The 18,237-nt window shown below is 35.7% G+C and overlaps 1 protein-coding gene across 1 annotated transcript in view; it reads left to right on the top strand.

Moving 5' to 3' along the window:
• The window catches only part of PXDNL (peroxidasin like), a 479,104-nt gene that overhangs the window by 439,572 nt on the left and 21,295 nt on the right, over positions 1 to 18,237 (top strand). The window contains exons 20-21 of the mRNA XM_059394566.1: positions 5,732 to 5,846; positions 10,319 to 10,448. Of these exons, the coding sequence (XP_059250549.1) occupies positions 5,732 to 5,846; positions 10,319 to 10,448 (245 nt within the window). The remainder of the gene's footprint in view (positions 1 to 5,731; positions 5,847 to 10,318; positions 10,449 to 18,237) is intronic.

Genomic DNA, 18,237 nt, shown 5'->3' with positions numbered 1-18,237 from the left:
GATGGATTTTCAGGTGTTTGCAATCTTTAGATAAGCTATCTAGCTGATCTCTGGCTAGCTGAAGTAGTCTCAGCCTGCTACTTCTCCACAATCTTGACTCCTCCTTCTGATGTAATATTTTTAATTAAAATTTTAGTTTGTTAGGGCTGCCATGACAAACTATTCCAGGCTACACTTGAACAATAAACATTTATTGCTTGAACAATAAACATTTATTGTTCCACCATTCTGGAGGACAGAAGGATTGTTGGTATTGCGGGATTGGTTTTCTTTGAGGTCTATGAATGAGAATCTGTTCCTTGACTCACCCTGAGCTTCTGGCGGTTGCTGGTATCATTCGCTTGCCTTGGCTTCTCCTGTGTTACCCCTTTCAACCCTCATTATCACATGGTTTTCTAGCTTTGTGTGTATCTGTGTTTAAGCTTCTCCTTTTTATGAGGACAGCAGTCACATTGGATTAGGGTCCACCCTATGCCAGTGTGAGCTCTTCTTAACTAGATACATTTGCAATGACCCTTTTTCCAAATTAGGTTGCATTCTGAGGTTCTGGGGGTTAGGACTTCAACATATGAATTAAGGGGAAGCACAGCTCAGACCATAAAAATGTATTTGTGTTGTTTCAAACCACCATGTTTGCAGTCAGTTATTGCACTGCAATAGATAATGCAATTGCAAAGTAGAAAGAAATTGGAATGCAGGTAAGAGTATGAAGAAATATGAGTGGTTTCCTGCTGTCATCCCTCCCTTCAAAACAACTGTGGGCACAGTTCAGAATTGCTCACTAATTCAGATGAAACACTATTTAAAGATAGAGAATGTTAGTTCCTCCATAGGAACTAGGAATTAAGAATTATATTTGATAGTTACACAAATAACAACATAAGACAATAGCATTGAATAAAGCTGATCTCAGAGTCTCCCCCAAACATAAAACATTTTTGAATGAAACATAAAACATTTTTATGTTTCATTAAATTGTTATTTGTACTTCTTCCCCTTTTCTCTTCTTGCCAGCAAATGAGAAGTGCTAAAATGTTAAGAAACAAGGGTTGACCATAACTTAAAAACAAAGTGTTATATATTTTTGTCAATTTTTAAGCCTATCATCATTTTATTTTTAAATTTATTTGACAGACAGAGATCACAGGCAGGCAGAGAGAGGGGAAGGAAAGCAGGCTCCCCGCTGAGCAGAGAGCCCAATGCAGGGCTATCCCAGGACCCTGGGATCATGACCTGAGCCGAAAGCAGAGGCTTAACCCACTGAGCCACCCAGGCGCCCCAAGCCTATCATCATTGATATATTTTTGGTATGTGGAATGCAGCATCAGGACCCTGATATTCCACAGTTGTAGTGTTTTGATCAATTTATGCAAACATGTATGTTTGAAGCTACTGTACCTTCAACTCCCCAACTTGAACTTGTTTACTCAAGTTTAATACTCAAGGAATGTCAGTCACTCCAACAAATCAGAATGTCCAGACCCATGACTAAAGCAGCTTGTTGTCTTCAGAATCTTTTGATTTCATTAAATTAATCATTAATGTCCAGGATTTCGTGTCCTGACATGTTTCCTTACCACGTGTCCATCTCTAGGCCAGACCAGATGGGGTCTATGTTTAGATATGAGTCATGGACATGATTGCAATCTACATACCCATTGAAATAAGCTTTCTTTTTTTCAGTACTCACTGCCAAACAGACTGACATCACGTTTCTACTAGTTTAATTTGACAATACCTTTAAATAGCAAGTTGTTGCTTTTATGCAAGTTCTGCAAATTGTTCTGTGCTATTTTCACTATAAAGAAATGTAAATGTAAAAAAATCCTGAAGTGTTTATACCAATTATTTTCAGGGAAATGTTTTTTAAGCTCATTTGGAATTGCCTTGAAAAACTGTCTACAAACACATTACCTTAAATTTTAATTCATTCAACAATATTTTTTGAACGTTAGTTCTATGAACAAAAGCATTTATAACTTTGACATTATGCAAAAGTTGCTTATGAACTAAATAAGTCAGTCATCTTATTCTCTATAAAGTTTTTTCCAGAAATAAAAGCGATGTTGAAGCTTAATCTGTATATGACATTCTTTCAGAATGTTTTACTTCCCTTAACTCATTTAATTCTCTCACCAACTCCATGAGATAAATTGTGTTATCATCCTCATGAAGAGATGAGAAAGTGGAGTCAATAAGTTTAAGTAGTTTATCCAAAGTAATATATTTCAAATGTGGAAAGCATGGTATAACCTAGAGTGAACCCTGCAATCAAACTCTTAAACACAGAAAATAACAAAGAACTAGATATTTTAAAATAATGATTTGGCCTGTTTGATTTCATTCACTCGTTCATTAAAATATTTATTTGTGTGGATCATGTGCAGGTGCTATACTATGGGATGGGGATCAACTGGTAGGTAAGACAGAGCCCTCCTTGCTGCTCTCTCCTTAGCCAATGAAGAATAGTAGACAGAGGTACAGAGTGCTGAGAGAATGTAATGAATTTCCTTCTGACCTGGTCCTCAGTTTAAGAAAGGCTTCTTAGAGATGGTGACATGACACCTGTGGTGTTTATTACTCAGGTGAGAGAGACCGAATGAAGTTGGAGCTGGATGGTTAGCCATGAGTGGTGCATTAGAGAGAAATGAGGCTGAAGACAGAAGAATGTGTGCACAGGGAAGGATTTCGTTTGACACAGTAAAGATCTAGGGCTTCATTCATAGTACAAAGGCTGAGGGATGGGTTGGGGGGCCAATTTAGGCTGTACTGGCTGAATGGGAAGTTATATGTATTCATGCATACACACATTGCATTATACTTCTTGAAAATGAGCCATATTGCTTTATCTTAATCCACATCTCTTACTGGTGTCTTCTTTTTTCTTTCCCCCACCCCAGGGAACAATTTTTTTAAAATTTAATTTTATTTTTTCAATGGCATCTTGAAGTAGTATCTGCTGTATTAACGTGCCTCCACTAAGTCATATGTAGACCAGAAATTTGACAGTATTTTTGAGCCAATATGAATTCAAGTAATCTCCTTTTATCTTCCACTCTAGATCTATCCATCCATCCTTCCACTCATTCATTCATCCAGTTAACAAATACTGGTACCATTATTCCAAAGTTGCACAAACCTCATATTCAGGAGTTTTGATCTTATTATTTCTATTTTTCTCATTCCTTGTTGTAGTGTAGCAGTTAAGAGGTTGGGCTTTTGAGACAATATATCTGGATTCAAATCCTGGCTCTTCCATAAAAAGCTGTAGTACCTTGGAGAAGGTAATGTAACCTCTTTTAGTTTCCTCAAGGTAACACTAGGAATAATAATACCCATCACATGTTATTATAAAGTTTCAAATTAATAATTGATGTTAGGCCTAAGAACAGAGTTTGAACAAGTGTAAATACATATTTATAAAAGATATATATGCATAGGTATAAAACCAAAGCATCTATCAAATTAACATACTGTTTCAATTCAGATGTTGTTTGCTTAAGAGCCAAACATTCAGCAATCAAATATGCTTTACCTCTTCAGCAATAACTAGGGATAAATACCAAATTGAATTAAAAAAAAAAAAGATGTCAGGAATAAAAAAACCTGTCACATTAAAAGAGATGCCTGGTCATTGCAACTCTAGTGAGTTGTTCACCTCACTCTCAGTGTTCATTCTCTGGTGGAACTAGGGTGTGGGGGAGTGATTCTCTGTGTTTCTGCTCCCTTATGTGCATCAATATATACCTGCTACATTACAAATACAACTAACTCTTTGCTTTTGGGATTTATGTATATGACCTTGCATATTCTATTGGCACTCTAAAATAAATTCTAAAGTTCTATCTTCCTAAAAGAAGAAAGACAATAGATAATGTGAGTTGACTTGCAGCCCCCTTTCTCTATATTCTTTCCTTTTTATATGAGGATTAAAAGGTATAATATCTGGCTTAACTGGAAATGCTGTGTTTTTCCACTTACAAACTCTTTAAAACCAAGAACCATGCCTTACTCATTTTTTATTTTCCCTACACTGCTTAGTCTAATAACTTAGTTTAGGAAGTTCCATATATTTATTGACACAAATTATATACTCTTCAGAAATAGAAAAATTAAAATAATTTAAAAAATAATTAAAAATTAAGTTTTATTACAGGAGTGAAACCCATATGTGTTAGTTTTTTTCTTTTTGTTTTCATTTCTATTTTTTCTCACCCAGATCTGCAAATACTTATGGATTATTGATTATTGATAAGGTGCTACGTTAAAGTAATTGTGTAAAAGTAGGCATGTATAGGTCTGTTAGTAAACTACATAACTTTATCTATAATGTCTCAAAAATACATTTTCAGAAGTTACAACTGCAACATTTTCAGCAGCGTGTATTTCCCATGAGTTCATGGGCAAATCTTGCCCAGTGAGGTAGTTCGTCATTGCCCCAGTTTTACCTCCCTTCCTGAGGACTTCTCTGTCCCTGGGAAGAATTCTTGACTTTCATGTTCCTCCTTGATTGTCCAAAGTTTCCCACCTGTCCCCGGCCTCAGCCTACTGAAGTGAATCAGACTTTGGAATAACCCATTTCTTTCTGCTTACTTACATTTACTGTTTTAAATTGTTTAAATCATGACTATTTCTTATTGAAAACTGGGACAAAACAAAGGATAGAGGTAGAGTAAGAAAAAAGAAATAACTATAACAATGTTAGATACATCACTGCCACCATTTTAACATGTCATTTATTTTCTATTTGTTTTAATATTGGTAAGTTCATATAGAATAACAAAGTTTTATTTTTCTTTTGTGTCTAATTTTATAGCATTTGTAGCTTATTTTGTTATTGAAAATATCAACTTACATTTTATCCTCAGCTTTGCTTAACATTTTATCATGGAACATATTCCTCTTGATTTTAACTTACATATGCTAAGGTGATTGTGTAAGTTGTCATTACTTCCCCTTCTTGAGAAATAAGTTGCTATTGCCCAATACAAAATGCTATAGCATAATCCCTTGTTTTCCGCTAATTTATGCTGCCCAGTGTAACCTCTTAGATTCAAGTGCGTAGTGAAAAGCTCTGGGATGGTTATCACGTTCCATTTCAATCTGTTTTTCCCTCCAGCATTAAAAATTCTTCCCCTTTTTTTTTTAAGCTTTATATGTAGTAGTTTTACTATTTGGAAAGGTAGGTTCTATATCATTGTGTTTCTTCTTCTCAATATACCTGGTTTCCAATCCAACTTTTTTCAGATGAAATTTAAAGAACATTTGTTTTTATTGTTGTTTCATATTTATATAAAAAATTTCAGACCATTCTCATGTGTTTTTATTGTGGTGAAAAACACCACCACCATGGTTTACTATGCAAACCATTTTAAGTGTACAGCACAATAGTGTTAACTATATGCATATTGTCCCGTAAACATTCTGTCTACCATGTTTTTGTTTCTTTCCCCATTGTCAAGTCCTCTAAGTGAAAATAATGTACCCTGTGATCAGTGTCCTTGCTCAGATTCAGCTTGCTTTCCCTGTGGAGCCTCCACAGATTTTGTAAATTGTCTTGGTATCTCACCTGCTTTGGTAAAAACAGAGATGGAGTCATATGCAAAACCAGAAACCTGTAATTGAATTGACCAAGCAGCTATCCATTTCCCTTCTCAATTAAAGAGATACTCTAGATAGGAGGATGATGGCAATCTCACACAATGCTCATGTGGATACTTTTCCCCCACAGACTGTAGGAGTAGAGGACAGTTCAGAGCATTCACACAAGAATCTCGAAAGAAACGTTCTGCTCAGTACAGCTATCCTGATGAGAAAGATAAGAACTTAAGTGATCTACTCAGTAGGTATGTACAGAAATATTTAATTTCTTTGGGCTATTTATCATAGATTTATTTCAAATATGCAGTTTGAGGGTTTTTATAGAAACCATGACTGACTCATTTACATGTAGGATAAATTATACAATGATGAGCAAATAAGCTATGTGATAAATATGGGTTCCTTTTCACTCTGGAACATCATGTCCAGGGCAGTAATAAATACTTCTCAATAAAGTACAGAAAATTGCACATAATAAATGTTATTTATGATTCCTTAAATCACATTATGGATATTGCTGTTTTAAAAATTCTTTTCAAAAATGGGAAACTCAGCATATTGTTTGTAATGAAAGTAATAACATTTATCAAGTTTAGTTGATTTTAATTCATATATAGTGTATAGCAAGGAAAGTTTCATTTGTGACCAAAATGGGATATTTTTGAACCCTTAGAAAATTGAGAAATATCAATCTTACTCCTTTGAAATCTGTTAGGACTTCTCCTGTGACACTTATATACAAGCTTCATATGTAGTTACTTCCTTTTTTTTTTTAAATTTTTTATTTTTTATAAACATATATTTTTATCCCCAGGGGTACAGATCTGTGAATCACCAGGTTTACACACTTCACAGCACTCACCAAAGCACATACCCTCCCCAATGTCCATAATCCCACCCCCTTCACTTCTTTACAGAGTTCCTCCACACAATTGTCTTGGAAGTTTCTGAAAAGAGAAACAATGACTTGAGCATGGGTATATACAGTAGCTTCTTTTCACTGAGTAAATATTCAGTAGTTGCTTGTATAATTAAATTACCAAAACAAAAATAAAAATGTTGTAATTCACAGCCCCATAGGAGGGATACTATTGAAAACACTTTGTTACCACATGCTAGTAACTTGGCTTCACAGCAGGCTCCTAAGCATTATCATTCAGTCAAATTCAAAATATATTTTTGGAGTTCCTGCTCTCAGTCACAACTGAGAATTTGTGATGTATGTAGAAGTGAACAAGACATGGCCTTGTAAGATTTATAGTCTAGGAGAGAAAGTGGGTCATATGATAAGGGAGATGGGTGAAGGCTTCAGGCTCTGGCACAGGTTCACACCCTGTTTCCACTACTTCATGGACACAGGTTATGTAAAATTTCAGTCTCAGTTTCCTCAGCTGCAAAGTGGGCATAATCATACCTACCTTGTGCAATTATTATATTAGTAATGTATATATGTATATGTAAAGCACCTAATGGTGATGTGGGATGTAGTATTATAGGTGTTCCACAAAAGACAGGATAGCAAATGCTGTTATAGTGCTCACTATATGCCACACATTCTTTTAAATGCTATGTAAATATTAACTCTGTACATAAGTGTTCATATAATACTGATGTGAAATCCAATTAGGATGCTGTGTAGTTCAGAACAAGGTATAGATAATTCTTTTGGGCTTTTAGCTTATGCAGAGGTGAGATGTTGAGAAAAAGACTAAGATTTTGATGAAGATTTAGGGCTTCTAGTCTGGAAAAACAGTGAGCAAAATCATGGGGGCAGAGAAAAGTTAGGTATGTTTGGAGAGTGGTAAGGCTTGACATGTCTAAACAACCTGATGTGTTCGATACTTAGGGATGAAGAGCATCCTGGAAGAATATTCTATAAAAGAAGTTTGAGGTAGCGAGAGAAAAGCCTTAAATTCTAGACTAAGGAAACTAAATCTGTTCCATGTGTTACTGGAGCTCCTTCCTGTAAGGTAGACTTGGCCAGGAGCCATAGCTCTAGTCAGAACCATTTTTAAGTAATTCAAGTGGCCGAAAATAGTCACATGGCCCTTAGTTAATTTAGCATTTCATTTGGTTTGTAATCCACTCTACTATGTGAAATGTTTTACCAGAGTGAAATTGGAAATAGATGTTGGGTGACACATTTATAGGCAATTTCTCTTTTACTTAAAGGATGGTAATAGAGATCTGACTCTTCCAGTCAAATCCAAAGGTATGTGGCATGGACAAAATACCCACTACCTGCCTTCTGCCATGCTCTACAGTCATATCTTGTCCTTCCAAAAACATTCATTTTACTTGTTTTGAGGTAATAATTAACGTATAGTACTATTTGAACTCTTTAAGATTGTGGTGACCTTATGGACATTCTGCTTACCTGTAGCGTTAGTCACTCAGCTACAGACTGGTTAATTTCAGTTTTAGTCTCCTGCCAACCTCATCAAATTTTACTCAAACATGAGCCTCACAATCCAGAATTCCATTTATTATTGATATGATAATAAAAAGATAATACCAGCTTTGTTTTGTCTTCTAACTATACATGTTTCATAATCCTTTGTAGATAGTTTTGTTGTACTCAAGACTTGTTTAGACCAAAAAAGGCCAAATCCTCTCACTCAGTGTGTGCAGATCACTCAGGCTATGATTTTACTTTCACTTTTCTCTGCACATTCATCTTTCTTGCATTTACTGTCTTTTGGTCAAAAATTGATCCATTTTTCAATATACTATTCATGAGTTGACATCAGTTTAACTTGATAAGTATTATTTTTTTCTTATAAACTCTATGCTGAGTTTCGTGTTTTTATTAATAATTTACAATGTAGAAATATCCATACTGTCCATCTTTTTCTTCCATTCTTCTCTCTCCTTCTCACTGGCTACCCCCAATAATCTCCCTAGCTGGTATCCTTGTCTCTCTTCTCTTTTTCCACACTGTCTAAAACACAAATATGATCAGACTAAAATGTCTGTGTAGTGGTTAAGAAAGGACTTTTAAATTTTTTTTTTTTAAAATCCTGATTTGCATTCAGCTGTGCAATTTAATAACTATATCATGTGGACATATTAACAACTAAGTCACAGTATTCTCATCTGAAAGACAAGGCTGCTTCAAGTGTCTCTTGGCACTGCTGGGTGCATTGAGTGAGGTGATGTGGCCTCTAGGGCAAAGCAATCAGAACTGTATGGTCCCTGAAGTGAATGAAGAACTATGGTCTGCTTTATTTAGCTTCCCTGACTCATTGCACCCTCCCACCCCCACCCCAGGCAGGAGTCATTACCTTCTTATTTGTCTTCCTCATACAAATGTTGTTTTTCCTGCTTGTTCATCAATCAGTCTTTTCTGAGAGAATGTTAGCAGTCTACTTACTGAAAAGGACCCTCACATGTATCTTAGCGTAATGCCTGTTACATAACCAACACCCAACACATACTTGTTCAATTGTGAACACCATCTCATTGTATAATCTGGTCTTGCCGGTATCAGCCACTCCTTACGTTCCTATACTCAGTACTTTAAATCTTGGTTATAACTTTATACAATCATCCAGACTTCCTTGCAGTTCAATCTCCTTTGACTCGACACTGATGATTTATAGGAGAGAGCAGCATGAAAACAAAAGCGTTAAATAATCTTTATTAAAATTATCTGTGGTTACTAGTATCATCCATATCAATACTTGTACACTTGAATTGATTTGAACGTAGTAAAAGCTGGTTTGTGGTGCCTCTAATTCACAGCGTCTCATGGGACATAGAGTTGATCTAGTGACTGAGCAATTGGCATTGGTAACTTCTTTTCTTTTTCAGTGCTACCTTTTCCTAAATTCCCTCTCTGATGTAAGCCTGTAACATGTCTTTGGCTTAGGAATTATTTTATAAGCTCGTAGGATCTACTGTGTCTGGCAAGCCATTTTCTTACTGAACAGTAGAAGACATATATTGAGCAGAACAAAGCAGAACAATTTTGAAAGTTACAATGGTTTTTTCACAAGGAAGAACTTTAAACACAATTTGGGAAAAAAGGAAAAACTTGGACATGAATAGCATGTCAACTAAATCAAATCTATATAAAATGTTTTTAACAATATATTATAATCATAGATGTATGGAACTTTCATTTCAATTTCCCAAACTCATTATTTACCTCTGTCTTTTGAGAACTTAAGTTAAGCTCTAGAAATCATATTTTGAATTCAGCCCAAGACTTTTTATTTCCTTTTATTATTGACAATACTGTGCTATTTTGCATCTGCTTTAAGATTAGATTTTTGTCAGACTAGTATTTTTATCTTAATTTAGTTCTTGCCATGAATTTATAATAGAACAAGGAACGTTCCCACCTGGGTGCTATATCATATATAATATTATAATTTGTCACTGCTCTTTCACTGTGAAGTGAAATGAACAATTTTTAGCAAAAGACATAATTTGAGATCTAAATAATATGTCAAATAGATATGTAATACTACATGGCATTCCCTTTATTTCCTAAGAAATACTTCCTTATCATTTTGAGTAAACTATGTGGAACAGATGTAAGTCTCTGGATTATCTTCTTATATGTCATTTAATTTTAATTTCTAATTCTAGTCACGCAAAGAAAGTCACAATGCCCTGTACACTCTAATGCCTGAGGAATATTTGTTGATCTTTTTTTTTTTTACCATCTGACTTCTATTTTTCAGCATTATTTTTCTTCTATTATAAACAGGCAGCAAGATTACTTGTACATTGATGAAGATGGTAGACATGTGACATTTCTGCCAAAAGCAGAGTTTGCCCAAGATTTCAGCAATTTTGCAGTGGAAACTCAAAAAACCATCAAAGCTCTCAGAGAACAGGTTTGTTTTTCCCCCTAAGCAACATGTTCTTATCGTAGAGATTGAAATAACTAGATTAAAAAAAAAATCTGTCCAATGGCTCTGTAGATATATAACACAATACCCATTTCCTTATAATAGTTGAATTCAGGGAAGGAGCACTTGGGTAAAACCCATTTCTTTTCTACCAAATATCAATTTCTTCAATACATAGGGTCTCAGTGATGGAGCTATCTGCTCAGTGAGTTTCTGAGTTCCTGCACAGGGCTTTTCTGAATAATTGTGTTTGGGTGCTCTTTTTATCTCTGTGGATGTAGATAATTTGTAACAGGCCAACACATACTTTTCTTATAATTTTTTGTTTTTGTGTTTGAAATGGAATCCAAACAAGCCTCTGAGGGATTACTGCTTTGTCTGGTTTTCCATTTCTGAAAAAGCTATTGTTAAAAATGAAATTTTCATACTCCTCTGCACTTTTGCTTATTTTCTCACTTGTTCTGGCTCATGGTTTATTTAATTTTTTCTAAAATTTGGGAATGAGTCAATGAGACTCATTGGCTTATATTAGAAATGGCAATTAGATGGTTTTATTCAGAAATGGAATTCTGATCTCTTTCAAGGCATAGTGCTGTGCTGGCTCCTTCCTCAACTTTAATGTCACCATGAAGCATATTTTTTGCTTCTTACCATCAGAGGCCTTGAGGCAGAAAGTACTGTAGGGGTGTGAGAAGAACCCAGGGCCTGCTGCCAGGAAGTTCTGCCTTTACAAGTTGTCTGAGCTGGGCAATTTCTTTAACCATCCAGAGTAAGTATCCTCTGGACTTTCAGGAATGTTGTAAGGATGGCAGAGGAACTATGTGAACAGTAACCTCCTTAACATATTACTGTTGCTTTTGAATGTAAACATTATCTTGTTTAGAAATGCAAGATTACCTTCTTGCTGCATGTGTCACCCTTAGGGTCTGGCTGCAGCCATGGTTTGCAGCAGTGTGCTATCCATCAGTACCCTTCTTTATGACCAGAACAACCACTTGTCCAATCAGTTGTCCAATCTGAGTCTGAACATGAATCTCAAAGATGTGAAGCATTGTTTCTAGAAGGTTATTCTTGAAGGTTAAGGTTACTCCCTCTTGGAATGGTTGGGATGATCTAGGACTTTGGGACCCCGCTGAATATAGGGACCTCTATTTTATTTGCTTGAGTTCATGTGTCATAGAAGAGGTAAGTTATACTGGTAAGAGAAAGACCTGGGCTGAAGAAGGTGGGCCTTGTTACCTTAAATATTAATCCTTTTATCTATATAGCAAATTATTTTTCTTGAACTTATTTTACGGATTTACAGATACAGGTAGAATTCATAAGTAACATTTTAGTCCAATTTTATCTATATGTTGATGGTGATATTTCATCTTTGATATATGCTGTAATAGTGATTAGAAGCATTCCAGATACCCTAAGACTGTAGTAGTTGGTCCTCCAAGTGTCCAATAACAGTGTGAAGTAATATGTATCTCTAAATGTATCAAGCAAAAGTGTTTTTCCTTGTTAATTTGTTCTATCTCTTCCATTTTATTATAAATATCTTAATAGCTGGGGCTGTTTTACTGCTGGGTCATCAGTGCCTAACACACAGTACTTGTTTAAGAACAACCAGTGATTTGTTAGTTTTTATTTATTTGTTATTAAGATTTTGTTTTATTTATTTGCCAGAGAGAGAAAGAGAGAGAGAGGAGAAGCAGGGAGAGCTGCAGGCAGAGAGAGAAGCAGGCTCCCCAGTGAGCAAGGAGTCCAGTGTGGGACTAGATCCCAGGACCCTAGGATCATGACCTGAACCAAAGGCAGATGCTTAACTGACTGAGCCACCCAGGCGTCCTGGTTTCCTTTTTGAACTCAAAAAGTTCTGAATCTATCAGGAATATAAAGTGTATGTTAGGACCAGACAAAGATGGAAGAGGCAGTTACAAGGTCCTGAGCACTCCTACAGAAGTCAGGTTTCCCTGGGACACACGGGATACACTGATGGGAAGAGGTACAGTAGGGCACAGAACTGTGTGCACACTTAATGAAACCTGACAAAATCCTGACAGATAAAAATTGAAGGAATAAATGAATATGACATAATACCAGCATTGGAAAATATTGACTCAAGTCAGAAACCAGCCAGGTCATGTAAAGTAGATTGAAAAAAGAAAAAAAAACAAAATAAAACATTGAGAATGGAACACACATAAATTGAGCATCTACCACTACATCTGTGAATAGAAAAAGAAGCAGTCGGAGGTGGACAGGATGATGAACACAGATGTTCTGAGGACAAAGCATATTTTCAGATATAATAAGCCCTTAGGATTTGTGAAATTAACATTTGTTATTAATTTGTCAGTTTCCTGAGTTTTAATGGTCCGTGCTAATGTGAAATGTATCCTCTTAGCTAAAGAAAGACATTTCTAAATGTGCAGTGTGTTCAGCTTCATGGTTTTTCTGTTGCTTATCAACATGAATGCAACTCATTCATAAATAAATAAAAAACTAAAACTAAACCCTTTACTTTATGAAAAATGATCATCCAGGGACAGCTGGGTGGCTCAATCAGTTAATCGGCCTTTGGCTCCAGTCATGATCCCAGGGTCCTGGGATTGAGTCCCACATCAGGTTCCTTGCTCACTGAGGAACTTGCTTCTCCCTCTGTCTGCTGTTCCCCCTGTTCATGCTGTCTTTCTCTCTCTCTCTCTGACAAATAAATAAATTAAAAAAAAAATGATCATCCAGATAAAGTCATGTGTATTTCTCATGGTAAAATTAAAGACAATGAAGAAGTAGATCAAACAGGATATAGAGGTACTCGTCATGTAGGAGATTATTTTCTTGAGACCATCCTTTGTCTATGACACAAGATTCCAACCTTCAGTTATTAGCCATGGGTTTCTACCTTTACTTTCTAACCCTAGGTGCATTATGTCTACAGGGCTGTGAAATAGTGCCAGTCTTGACATTTTCCACTGTTGCTTATTTACATTTATTAGGTGGCTTTGGAATGTCTAGAAAAGATATTCATTAATGTTGGTCCTTTAACCATGATAGAATCAAAGTAATGAAGGTGGTCTGCAAATTCCATGGTATTAAAAGTATTTTTTAATCAGTAGGTTATAGTAAATTATATTTGTTCATTAAATATGATTCTGATCATTGTAGATATAACTAGAGCTAGAGCTATAGCTACACTCAGAACATTTAATTATTTCAAATTGTGATAGTGCTGAATTTACATGGCTGTGAAGGGTGTCTGTCTGTTGCAGGGGAGAGGTAGTATATAATGAACAATGAGATAATATATAAGAATTTATACCTTTAATTAAAATTAAACTCTTAGTGAGGTTTTCAAATTGTTTGATGTCACAGTAAGTGCTTTATAAAGAATGGTTGAGACTTTGGGAGGAGTTCTTAGATCCCTGGTACCCTTTTGAATGAATATAGAGTAAAATAAGGCATATATTCAGACTCAAACCATCAGATTTTTAAAGAGAAATCTAGGCCATTCAAATCAGCCTTAAATCATTTATTTCAAGTTCTATTCAAGCTAAATAAGACATACAAGTTTGCATTTAATTTAATAGTTGAAATTAACAAAATAAGCATATACTATTTTTTTTGTATAAATATCAAGATCATAATAAAATTGAATTATAGTCTTCATATGGTATATGCTTTTTTCCATGGCCCTTTGGTATAGTGGATATATTTTCTCATTTTTAGGAGCCTATTACACAGTTATATATTATTTTATGGTTGAGGTTTATGGTGTTTATACCTCTGTCATTATAACATGTTATTAGCCAGAGCTGGAATTTACTTAAATTGTCATAAGCTAGGAATTTATCTTGCAAATGTATCATTTGTTTATAGAAAATAAAATGTTCTGTACATTTGATGCAATTTCCAGAGCTGCAATATAGTGAGAAATGGAGTCTATCTGTTTTGTTAAATGGACAAAAATATTTACAGTTATATAATCATGACAGGCAATTCATTTTTCTGTAATTTTTCAGATAATGTGTCATACATGATCAGATCTCAGAACTTAGGACACAATTTTAAAAAGTGCCTAATTTTGAGTATTGATAAATGGTACAGAGGAGATACACAGAAATCACTAAATAACTTGCATGTACTTACTTACCATCATTTGGAATACCACATTAATATTATGAGACTTTAGAGGGAATTTTATTTTTTGATATTTTATTATTTCTTAATATGAAATAATTTGCAATTTAAAATTTTTCAATAAATGAAACACTAAAATTCAATTTAAAATATAAGCTTTAGCAGAGGGGCGCCTGGTTGGCTCAGTGGGTTAAAATGTAAGCTTATTTTATTTGAAAGGAGATGTGTAAGTCAGTTTTCAGTAAAAATAACAGAAACCCCTCTGTAATTCCAAGTGGGATGGGTTTTAATACAAAAAGCCATAGGTTTTCACAACCATTGGAAGAGGGGAATAGAGGTCATAGAAATAGGTTCTAGAAGATATTTGGTTCACAGGAGTTCATATGTAAGCCACAGCAAGTCTCGGGAATTTCGCAGGAGCCTGAAGCTCAGCCTATATACCTGTTAACAATTGTGCTTGAGAATAATACTGATTTTCTTTCCAGTCTTACATGAGTGCCTCTCATTGGTAGACTAATCCAAAACATAATGGGAAAAAAGTTAGGGCATAGTTGTCTAGATTTCTCCTCTGAGATCTATGTAAAAGGGTGCAGTTGATAATAATTTAATGATAGCTAATCTGTGACTCATACTTATGTTAAGATCATGTATTTCACTGTAACTTGGTAAATTTTCTGGGTGTTGGAAAGATGGAATATGAAGCTAAACAAAATTCTTGTTCTGAATTCAGATTATTTAAACAAGCAAACAAACAGACATGAAGAGAGATAAAGAGAGCAATAGATTGTCCACTATAATTTATTAATCCAAAGCAGGTTCTTTCATGAGTTCAAAGGGGATAACAATAATAATAATTATGCTGGGGAGGGGGAAGCATAAATTAGAACTGTTCCAGAAAATCCAGCTTCACCACTTTATAGAACAGGTATATGAGGATGAGTGAAAGAAAGGAATCAAAGATACTCCAGAGGCTTTCTTTTAATTAAAGGACAGGTAATGTTATTACAAATATAACAACCACAGAAAGTGAAACGACTAAAACTAAAGGAAGTTTTGACATATATAAGGAACAGAAAGATGTCAAGTATGGCTGGGGAATAGGTAATCAAGAATCACATGATATATGAGTCTGAGGGGCAGAAACTGTCTAAATAAGAAGGTCTATAAAGGGTTCTCCTGAATTCCAAGTCTCTGAGGAACAGGAAAGATTCTTTGCATTTGAATTTAGATAATTTGATCTGGTTTCTATAAGAGAACTGATAAAGGAAAACAAAAGTGACTGCAGTGTTATGTCGTGCTCCAGAAGTGAGCAGATGTTGTCTTAGGATGTACAAATGATCTTAGGGGGGAAAAAAGGACAAGCTTTGGAGAGATAACTGTGAAGTATAATGGTCAGGGATTGGTGATTGAATGTATTATAGCAACTCCATTTTGATGTGGAGAACCTCCTGCACAAGGTGAGGTTTTATGTCAAAATCCAGGGGACTAATTGGTTTGGACGAAGAAAGATTTATTACTCACACAGCTGGGAAGATGCCAGGGATTTTCAAGCATGGAAGACAAAGTGAAGACACAGTGAGAAGTTAGCCATCTACAAGCCAAGGAGAAAGTCCTCAGAAGAATCTAACTCGGCCAGCACCTTGATCTTGAACTTCCAGCTTCTACAACTGTAAGAAAACAAAATGTTGCTAAGCCACCTGATCTGTGGTACTTTGTATTGCAGCCCTAGCAAACCAGTACAGATTTTGGTAACAATTAGTGGGATGTTGCTGTAACAAAAACCTAATAGTGTGAAAAAGTCATCAGAACTGGGTAATGAATAGAGGCTGTTTAGAGCTTTGAGGTGCCCATTAGAGAAAGTCTAGATTGTGTTGGAGAGATTTTTGGCAGGGATATGATGTTAGAAGTACTTCTGATAAAATTTCAGATGGAAATAAGGAACATGTTATTAGACATTGAAGAAAAAGCTGATCCATGTTATAGGTGGCAAAGAACTTGAGTGAATTATCTCTAGTGTTTTGTAGAACACAGAACCTGTGAGTGATGACTTTGGAAATTTAGCTGAGAAGATATTTTTTTTAATTTACTATTTTTTTTTAATAAACATATAATGTATTTTTATCCCCAAGGGTACAGGTCTGTGAATCGCCAGGTTTACACACTTCACAGCACTCACCATAGCACATACCCTCCCCAATGTCCATAAACCCACCCCTCTCTCTCAACCCCCTTCCCCCTAGCAACCCTCAGTTTGTTTTGTGAGATTAAGAGTCATTTATGGTTTGTCTCCCTCCCGATCCCATCTTGTTTCATTTATTCTTTTCCTACCCCCCAAACACCCCACATTGCATCTCCACCTCCTCATATCAGGGAGATCATATAATAGCTATCTTTCTCTGATTGACTTATTTCGCTCAGTGTAATACCCTCTAGTTCCATCCACGTCATTGCAAATGGCAAGATTTCATTTCCTTTGATGGCTAAATAGTATTCCATTGTGTATATATACCACTTCTTCTTTATCCATTCATCTGTTGGTGGACATCTAGGTTCTTTCCATAGTTTGGCTATTGTCGACATTGCTGCTATAAATATTCGGGTGCACGTGCCCCTTCGGATCACTGTTTGTATCTTTAGGGTAAATACCCAGTAGTGCAATTAATGGGTCATAGGGTAGCTTTATTTTCAACTTTTTGAGGAACTTCCATGCTGTTTTCCAGAGTGGTTGCACCAGCTTGCATTCCCACCAACAGTGTAGGAGGGTTTGCCTTTCTCTGCATCCTCACCAGCATCTATCATTTCCTGACTTGTTAATTTTAGCCATTCTGACTGGTGTGAGGTGGTATCTCATAGTGGTTTTGATTTGTATTTCCCTGATGCTGAGGGATGTGGAGCACTTTTTCATGTGTCTGTTGGCCATCTGGATGTCTTCTTTGCAGAAATGTCTGTTCATGTCCTCTGCCCATTTCTTGATTGGATTATTTGTTTGTTGGGTGTTGAGTTTGCTAAGCTCTTTATAGATTTTGGATACTAGCCCTTTATCTGATATGTCATTTGCAAATATCTTCTCCCATTCTGTTAGTTGTCTTTCGGTTTTGTTAACTGTTTCCTTTGCTGTGCAAAAGCTTTTGATCTTGATGAAATCCCAATAGATAATTTTTGCCTTTGCTTCCCTTGCCTTTGGCGATGTGCCCAAGAAAAAGTTGCTGTGGCTGAGGTTAAAGAGGTTGCAGCCTGTGTTCTCCTCAAGGATATTGATGGATTACTGTCTCACATTGAGGTCCTTCATCCATTTTGAGTCTATTTTGGTGTGTGGTGTAAGGAAATGGTCCAATTTTATTTTTCTGCATGTGGCTGTCCAATTTTCCCAACACCATTTGTTGAACAGACTGTCTTTTTTCCATTGGACATTCTTTCCTGCTTCATTGAAGATTAGTTGACTCTATTATTTAACTCTATTAGTTGACTCTATTAGTTAACTCTATTAGTTGATAGAGTTGAGGGTCTATTTCTGGGCTCTCTATTTCTGTTCCATTGATCTATGTGTCTGTTTTTGTGCCAGTACCATACTGTCTTGATGATGACAGCTTTGTAATAGAGCTTAAAGTCCGGAATTGTGATGCCACCAACTTTGGCTTTCTTTTTC

This window comes from Mustela nigripes, chromosome 3, assembly GCF_022355385.1.
Source record: "Mustela nigripes isolate SB6536 chromosome 3, MUSNIG.SB6536, whole genome shotgun sequence".
NCBI classification, from domain to species: domain Eukaryota; kingdom Metazoa; phylum Chordata; class Mammalia; order Carnivora; family Mustelidae; genus Mustela; species Mustela nigripes.
The sequence above is the reverse complement of the archived record's forward strand: the minus strand, read 5'-3'. Positions and strand labels throughout refer to the sequence as shown.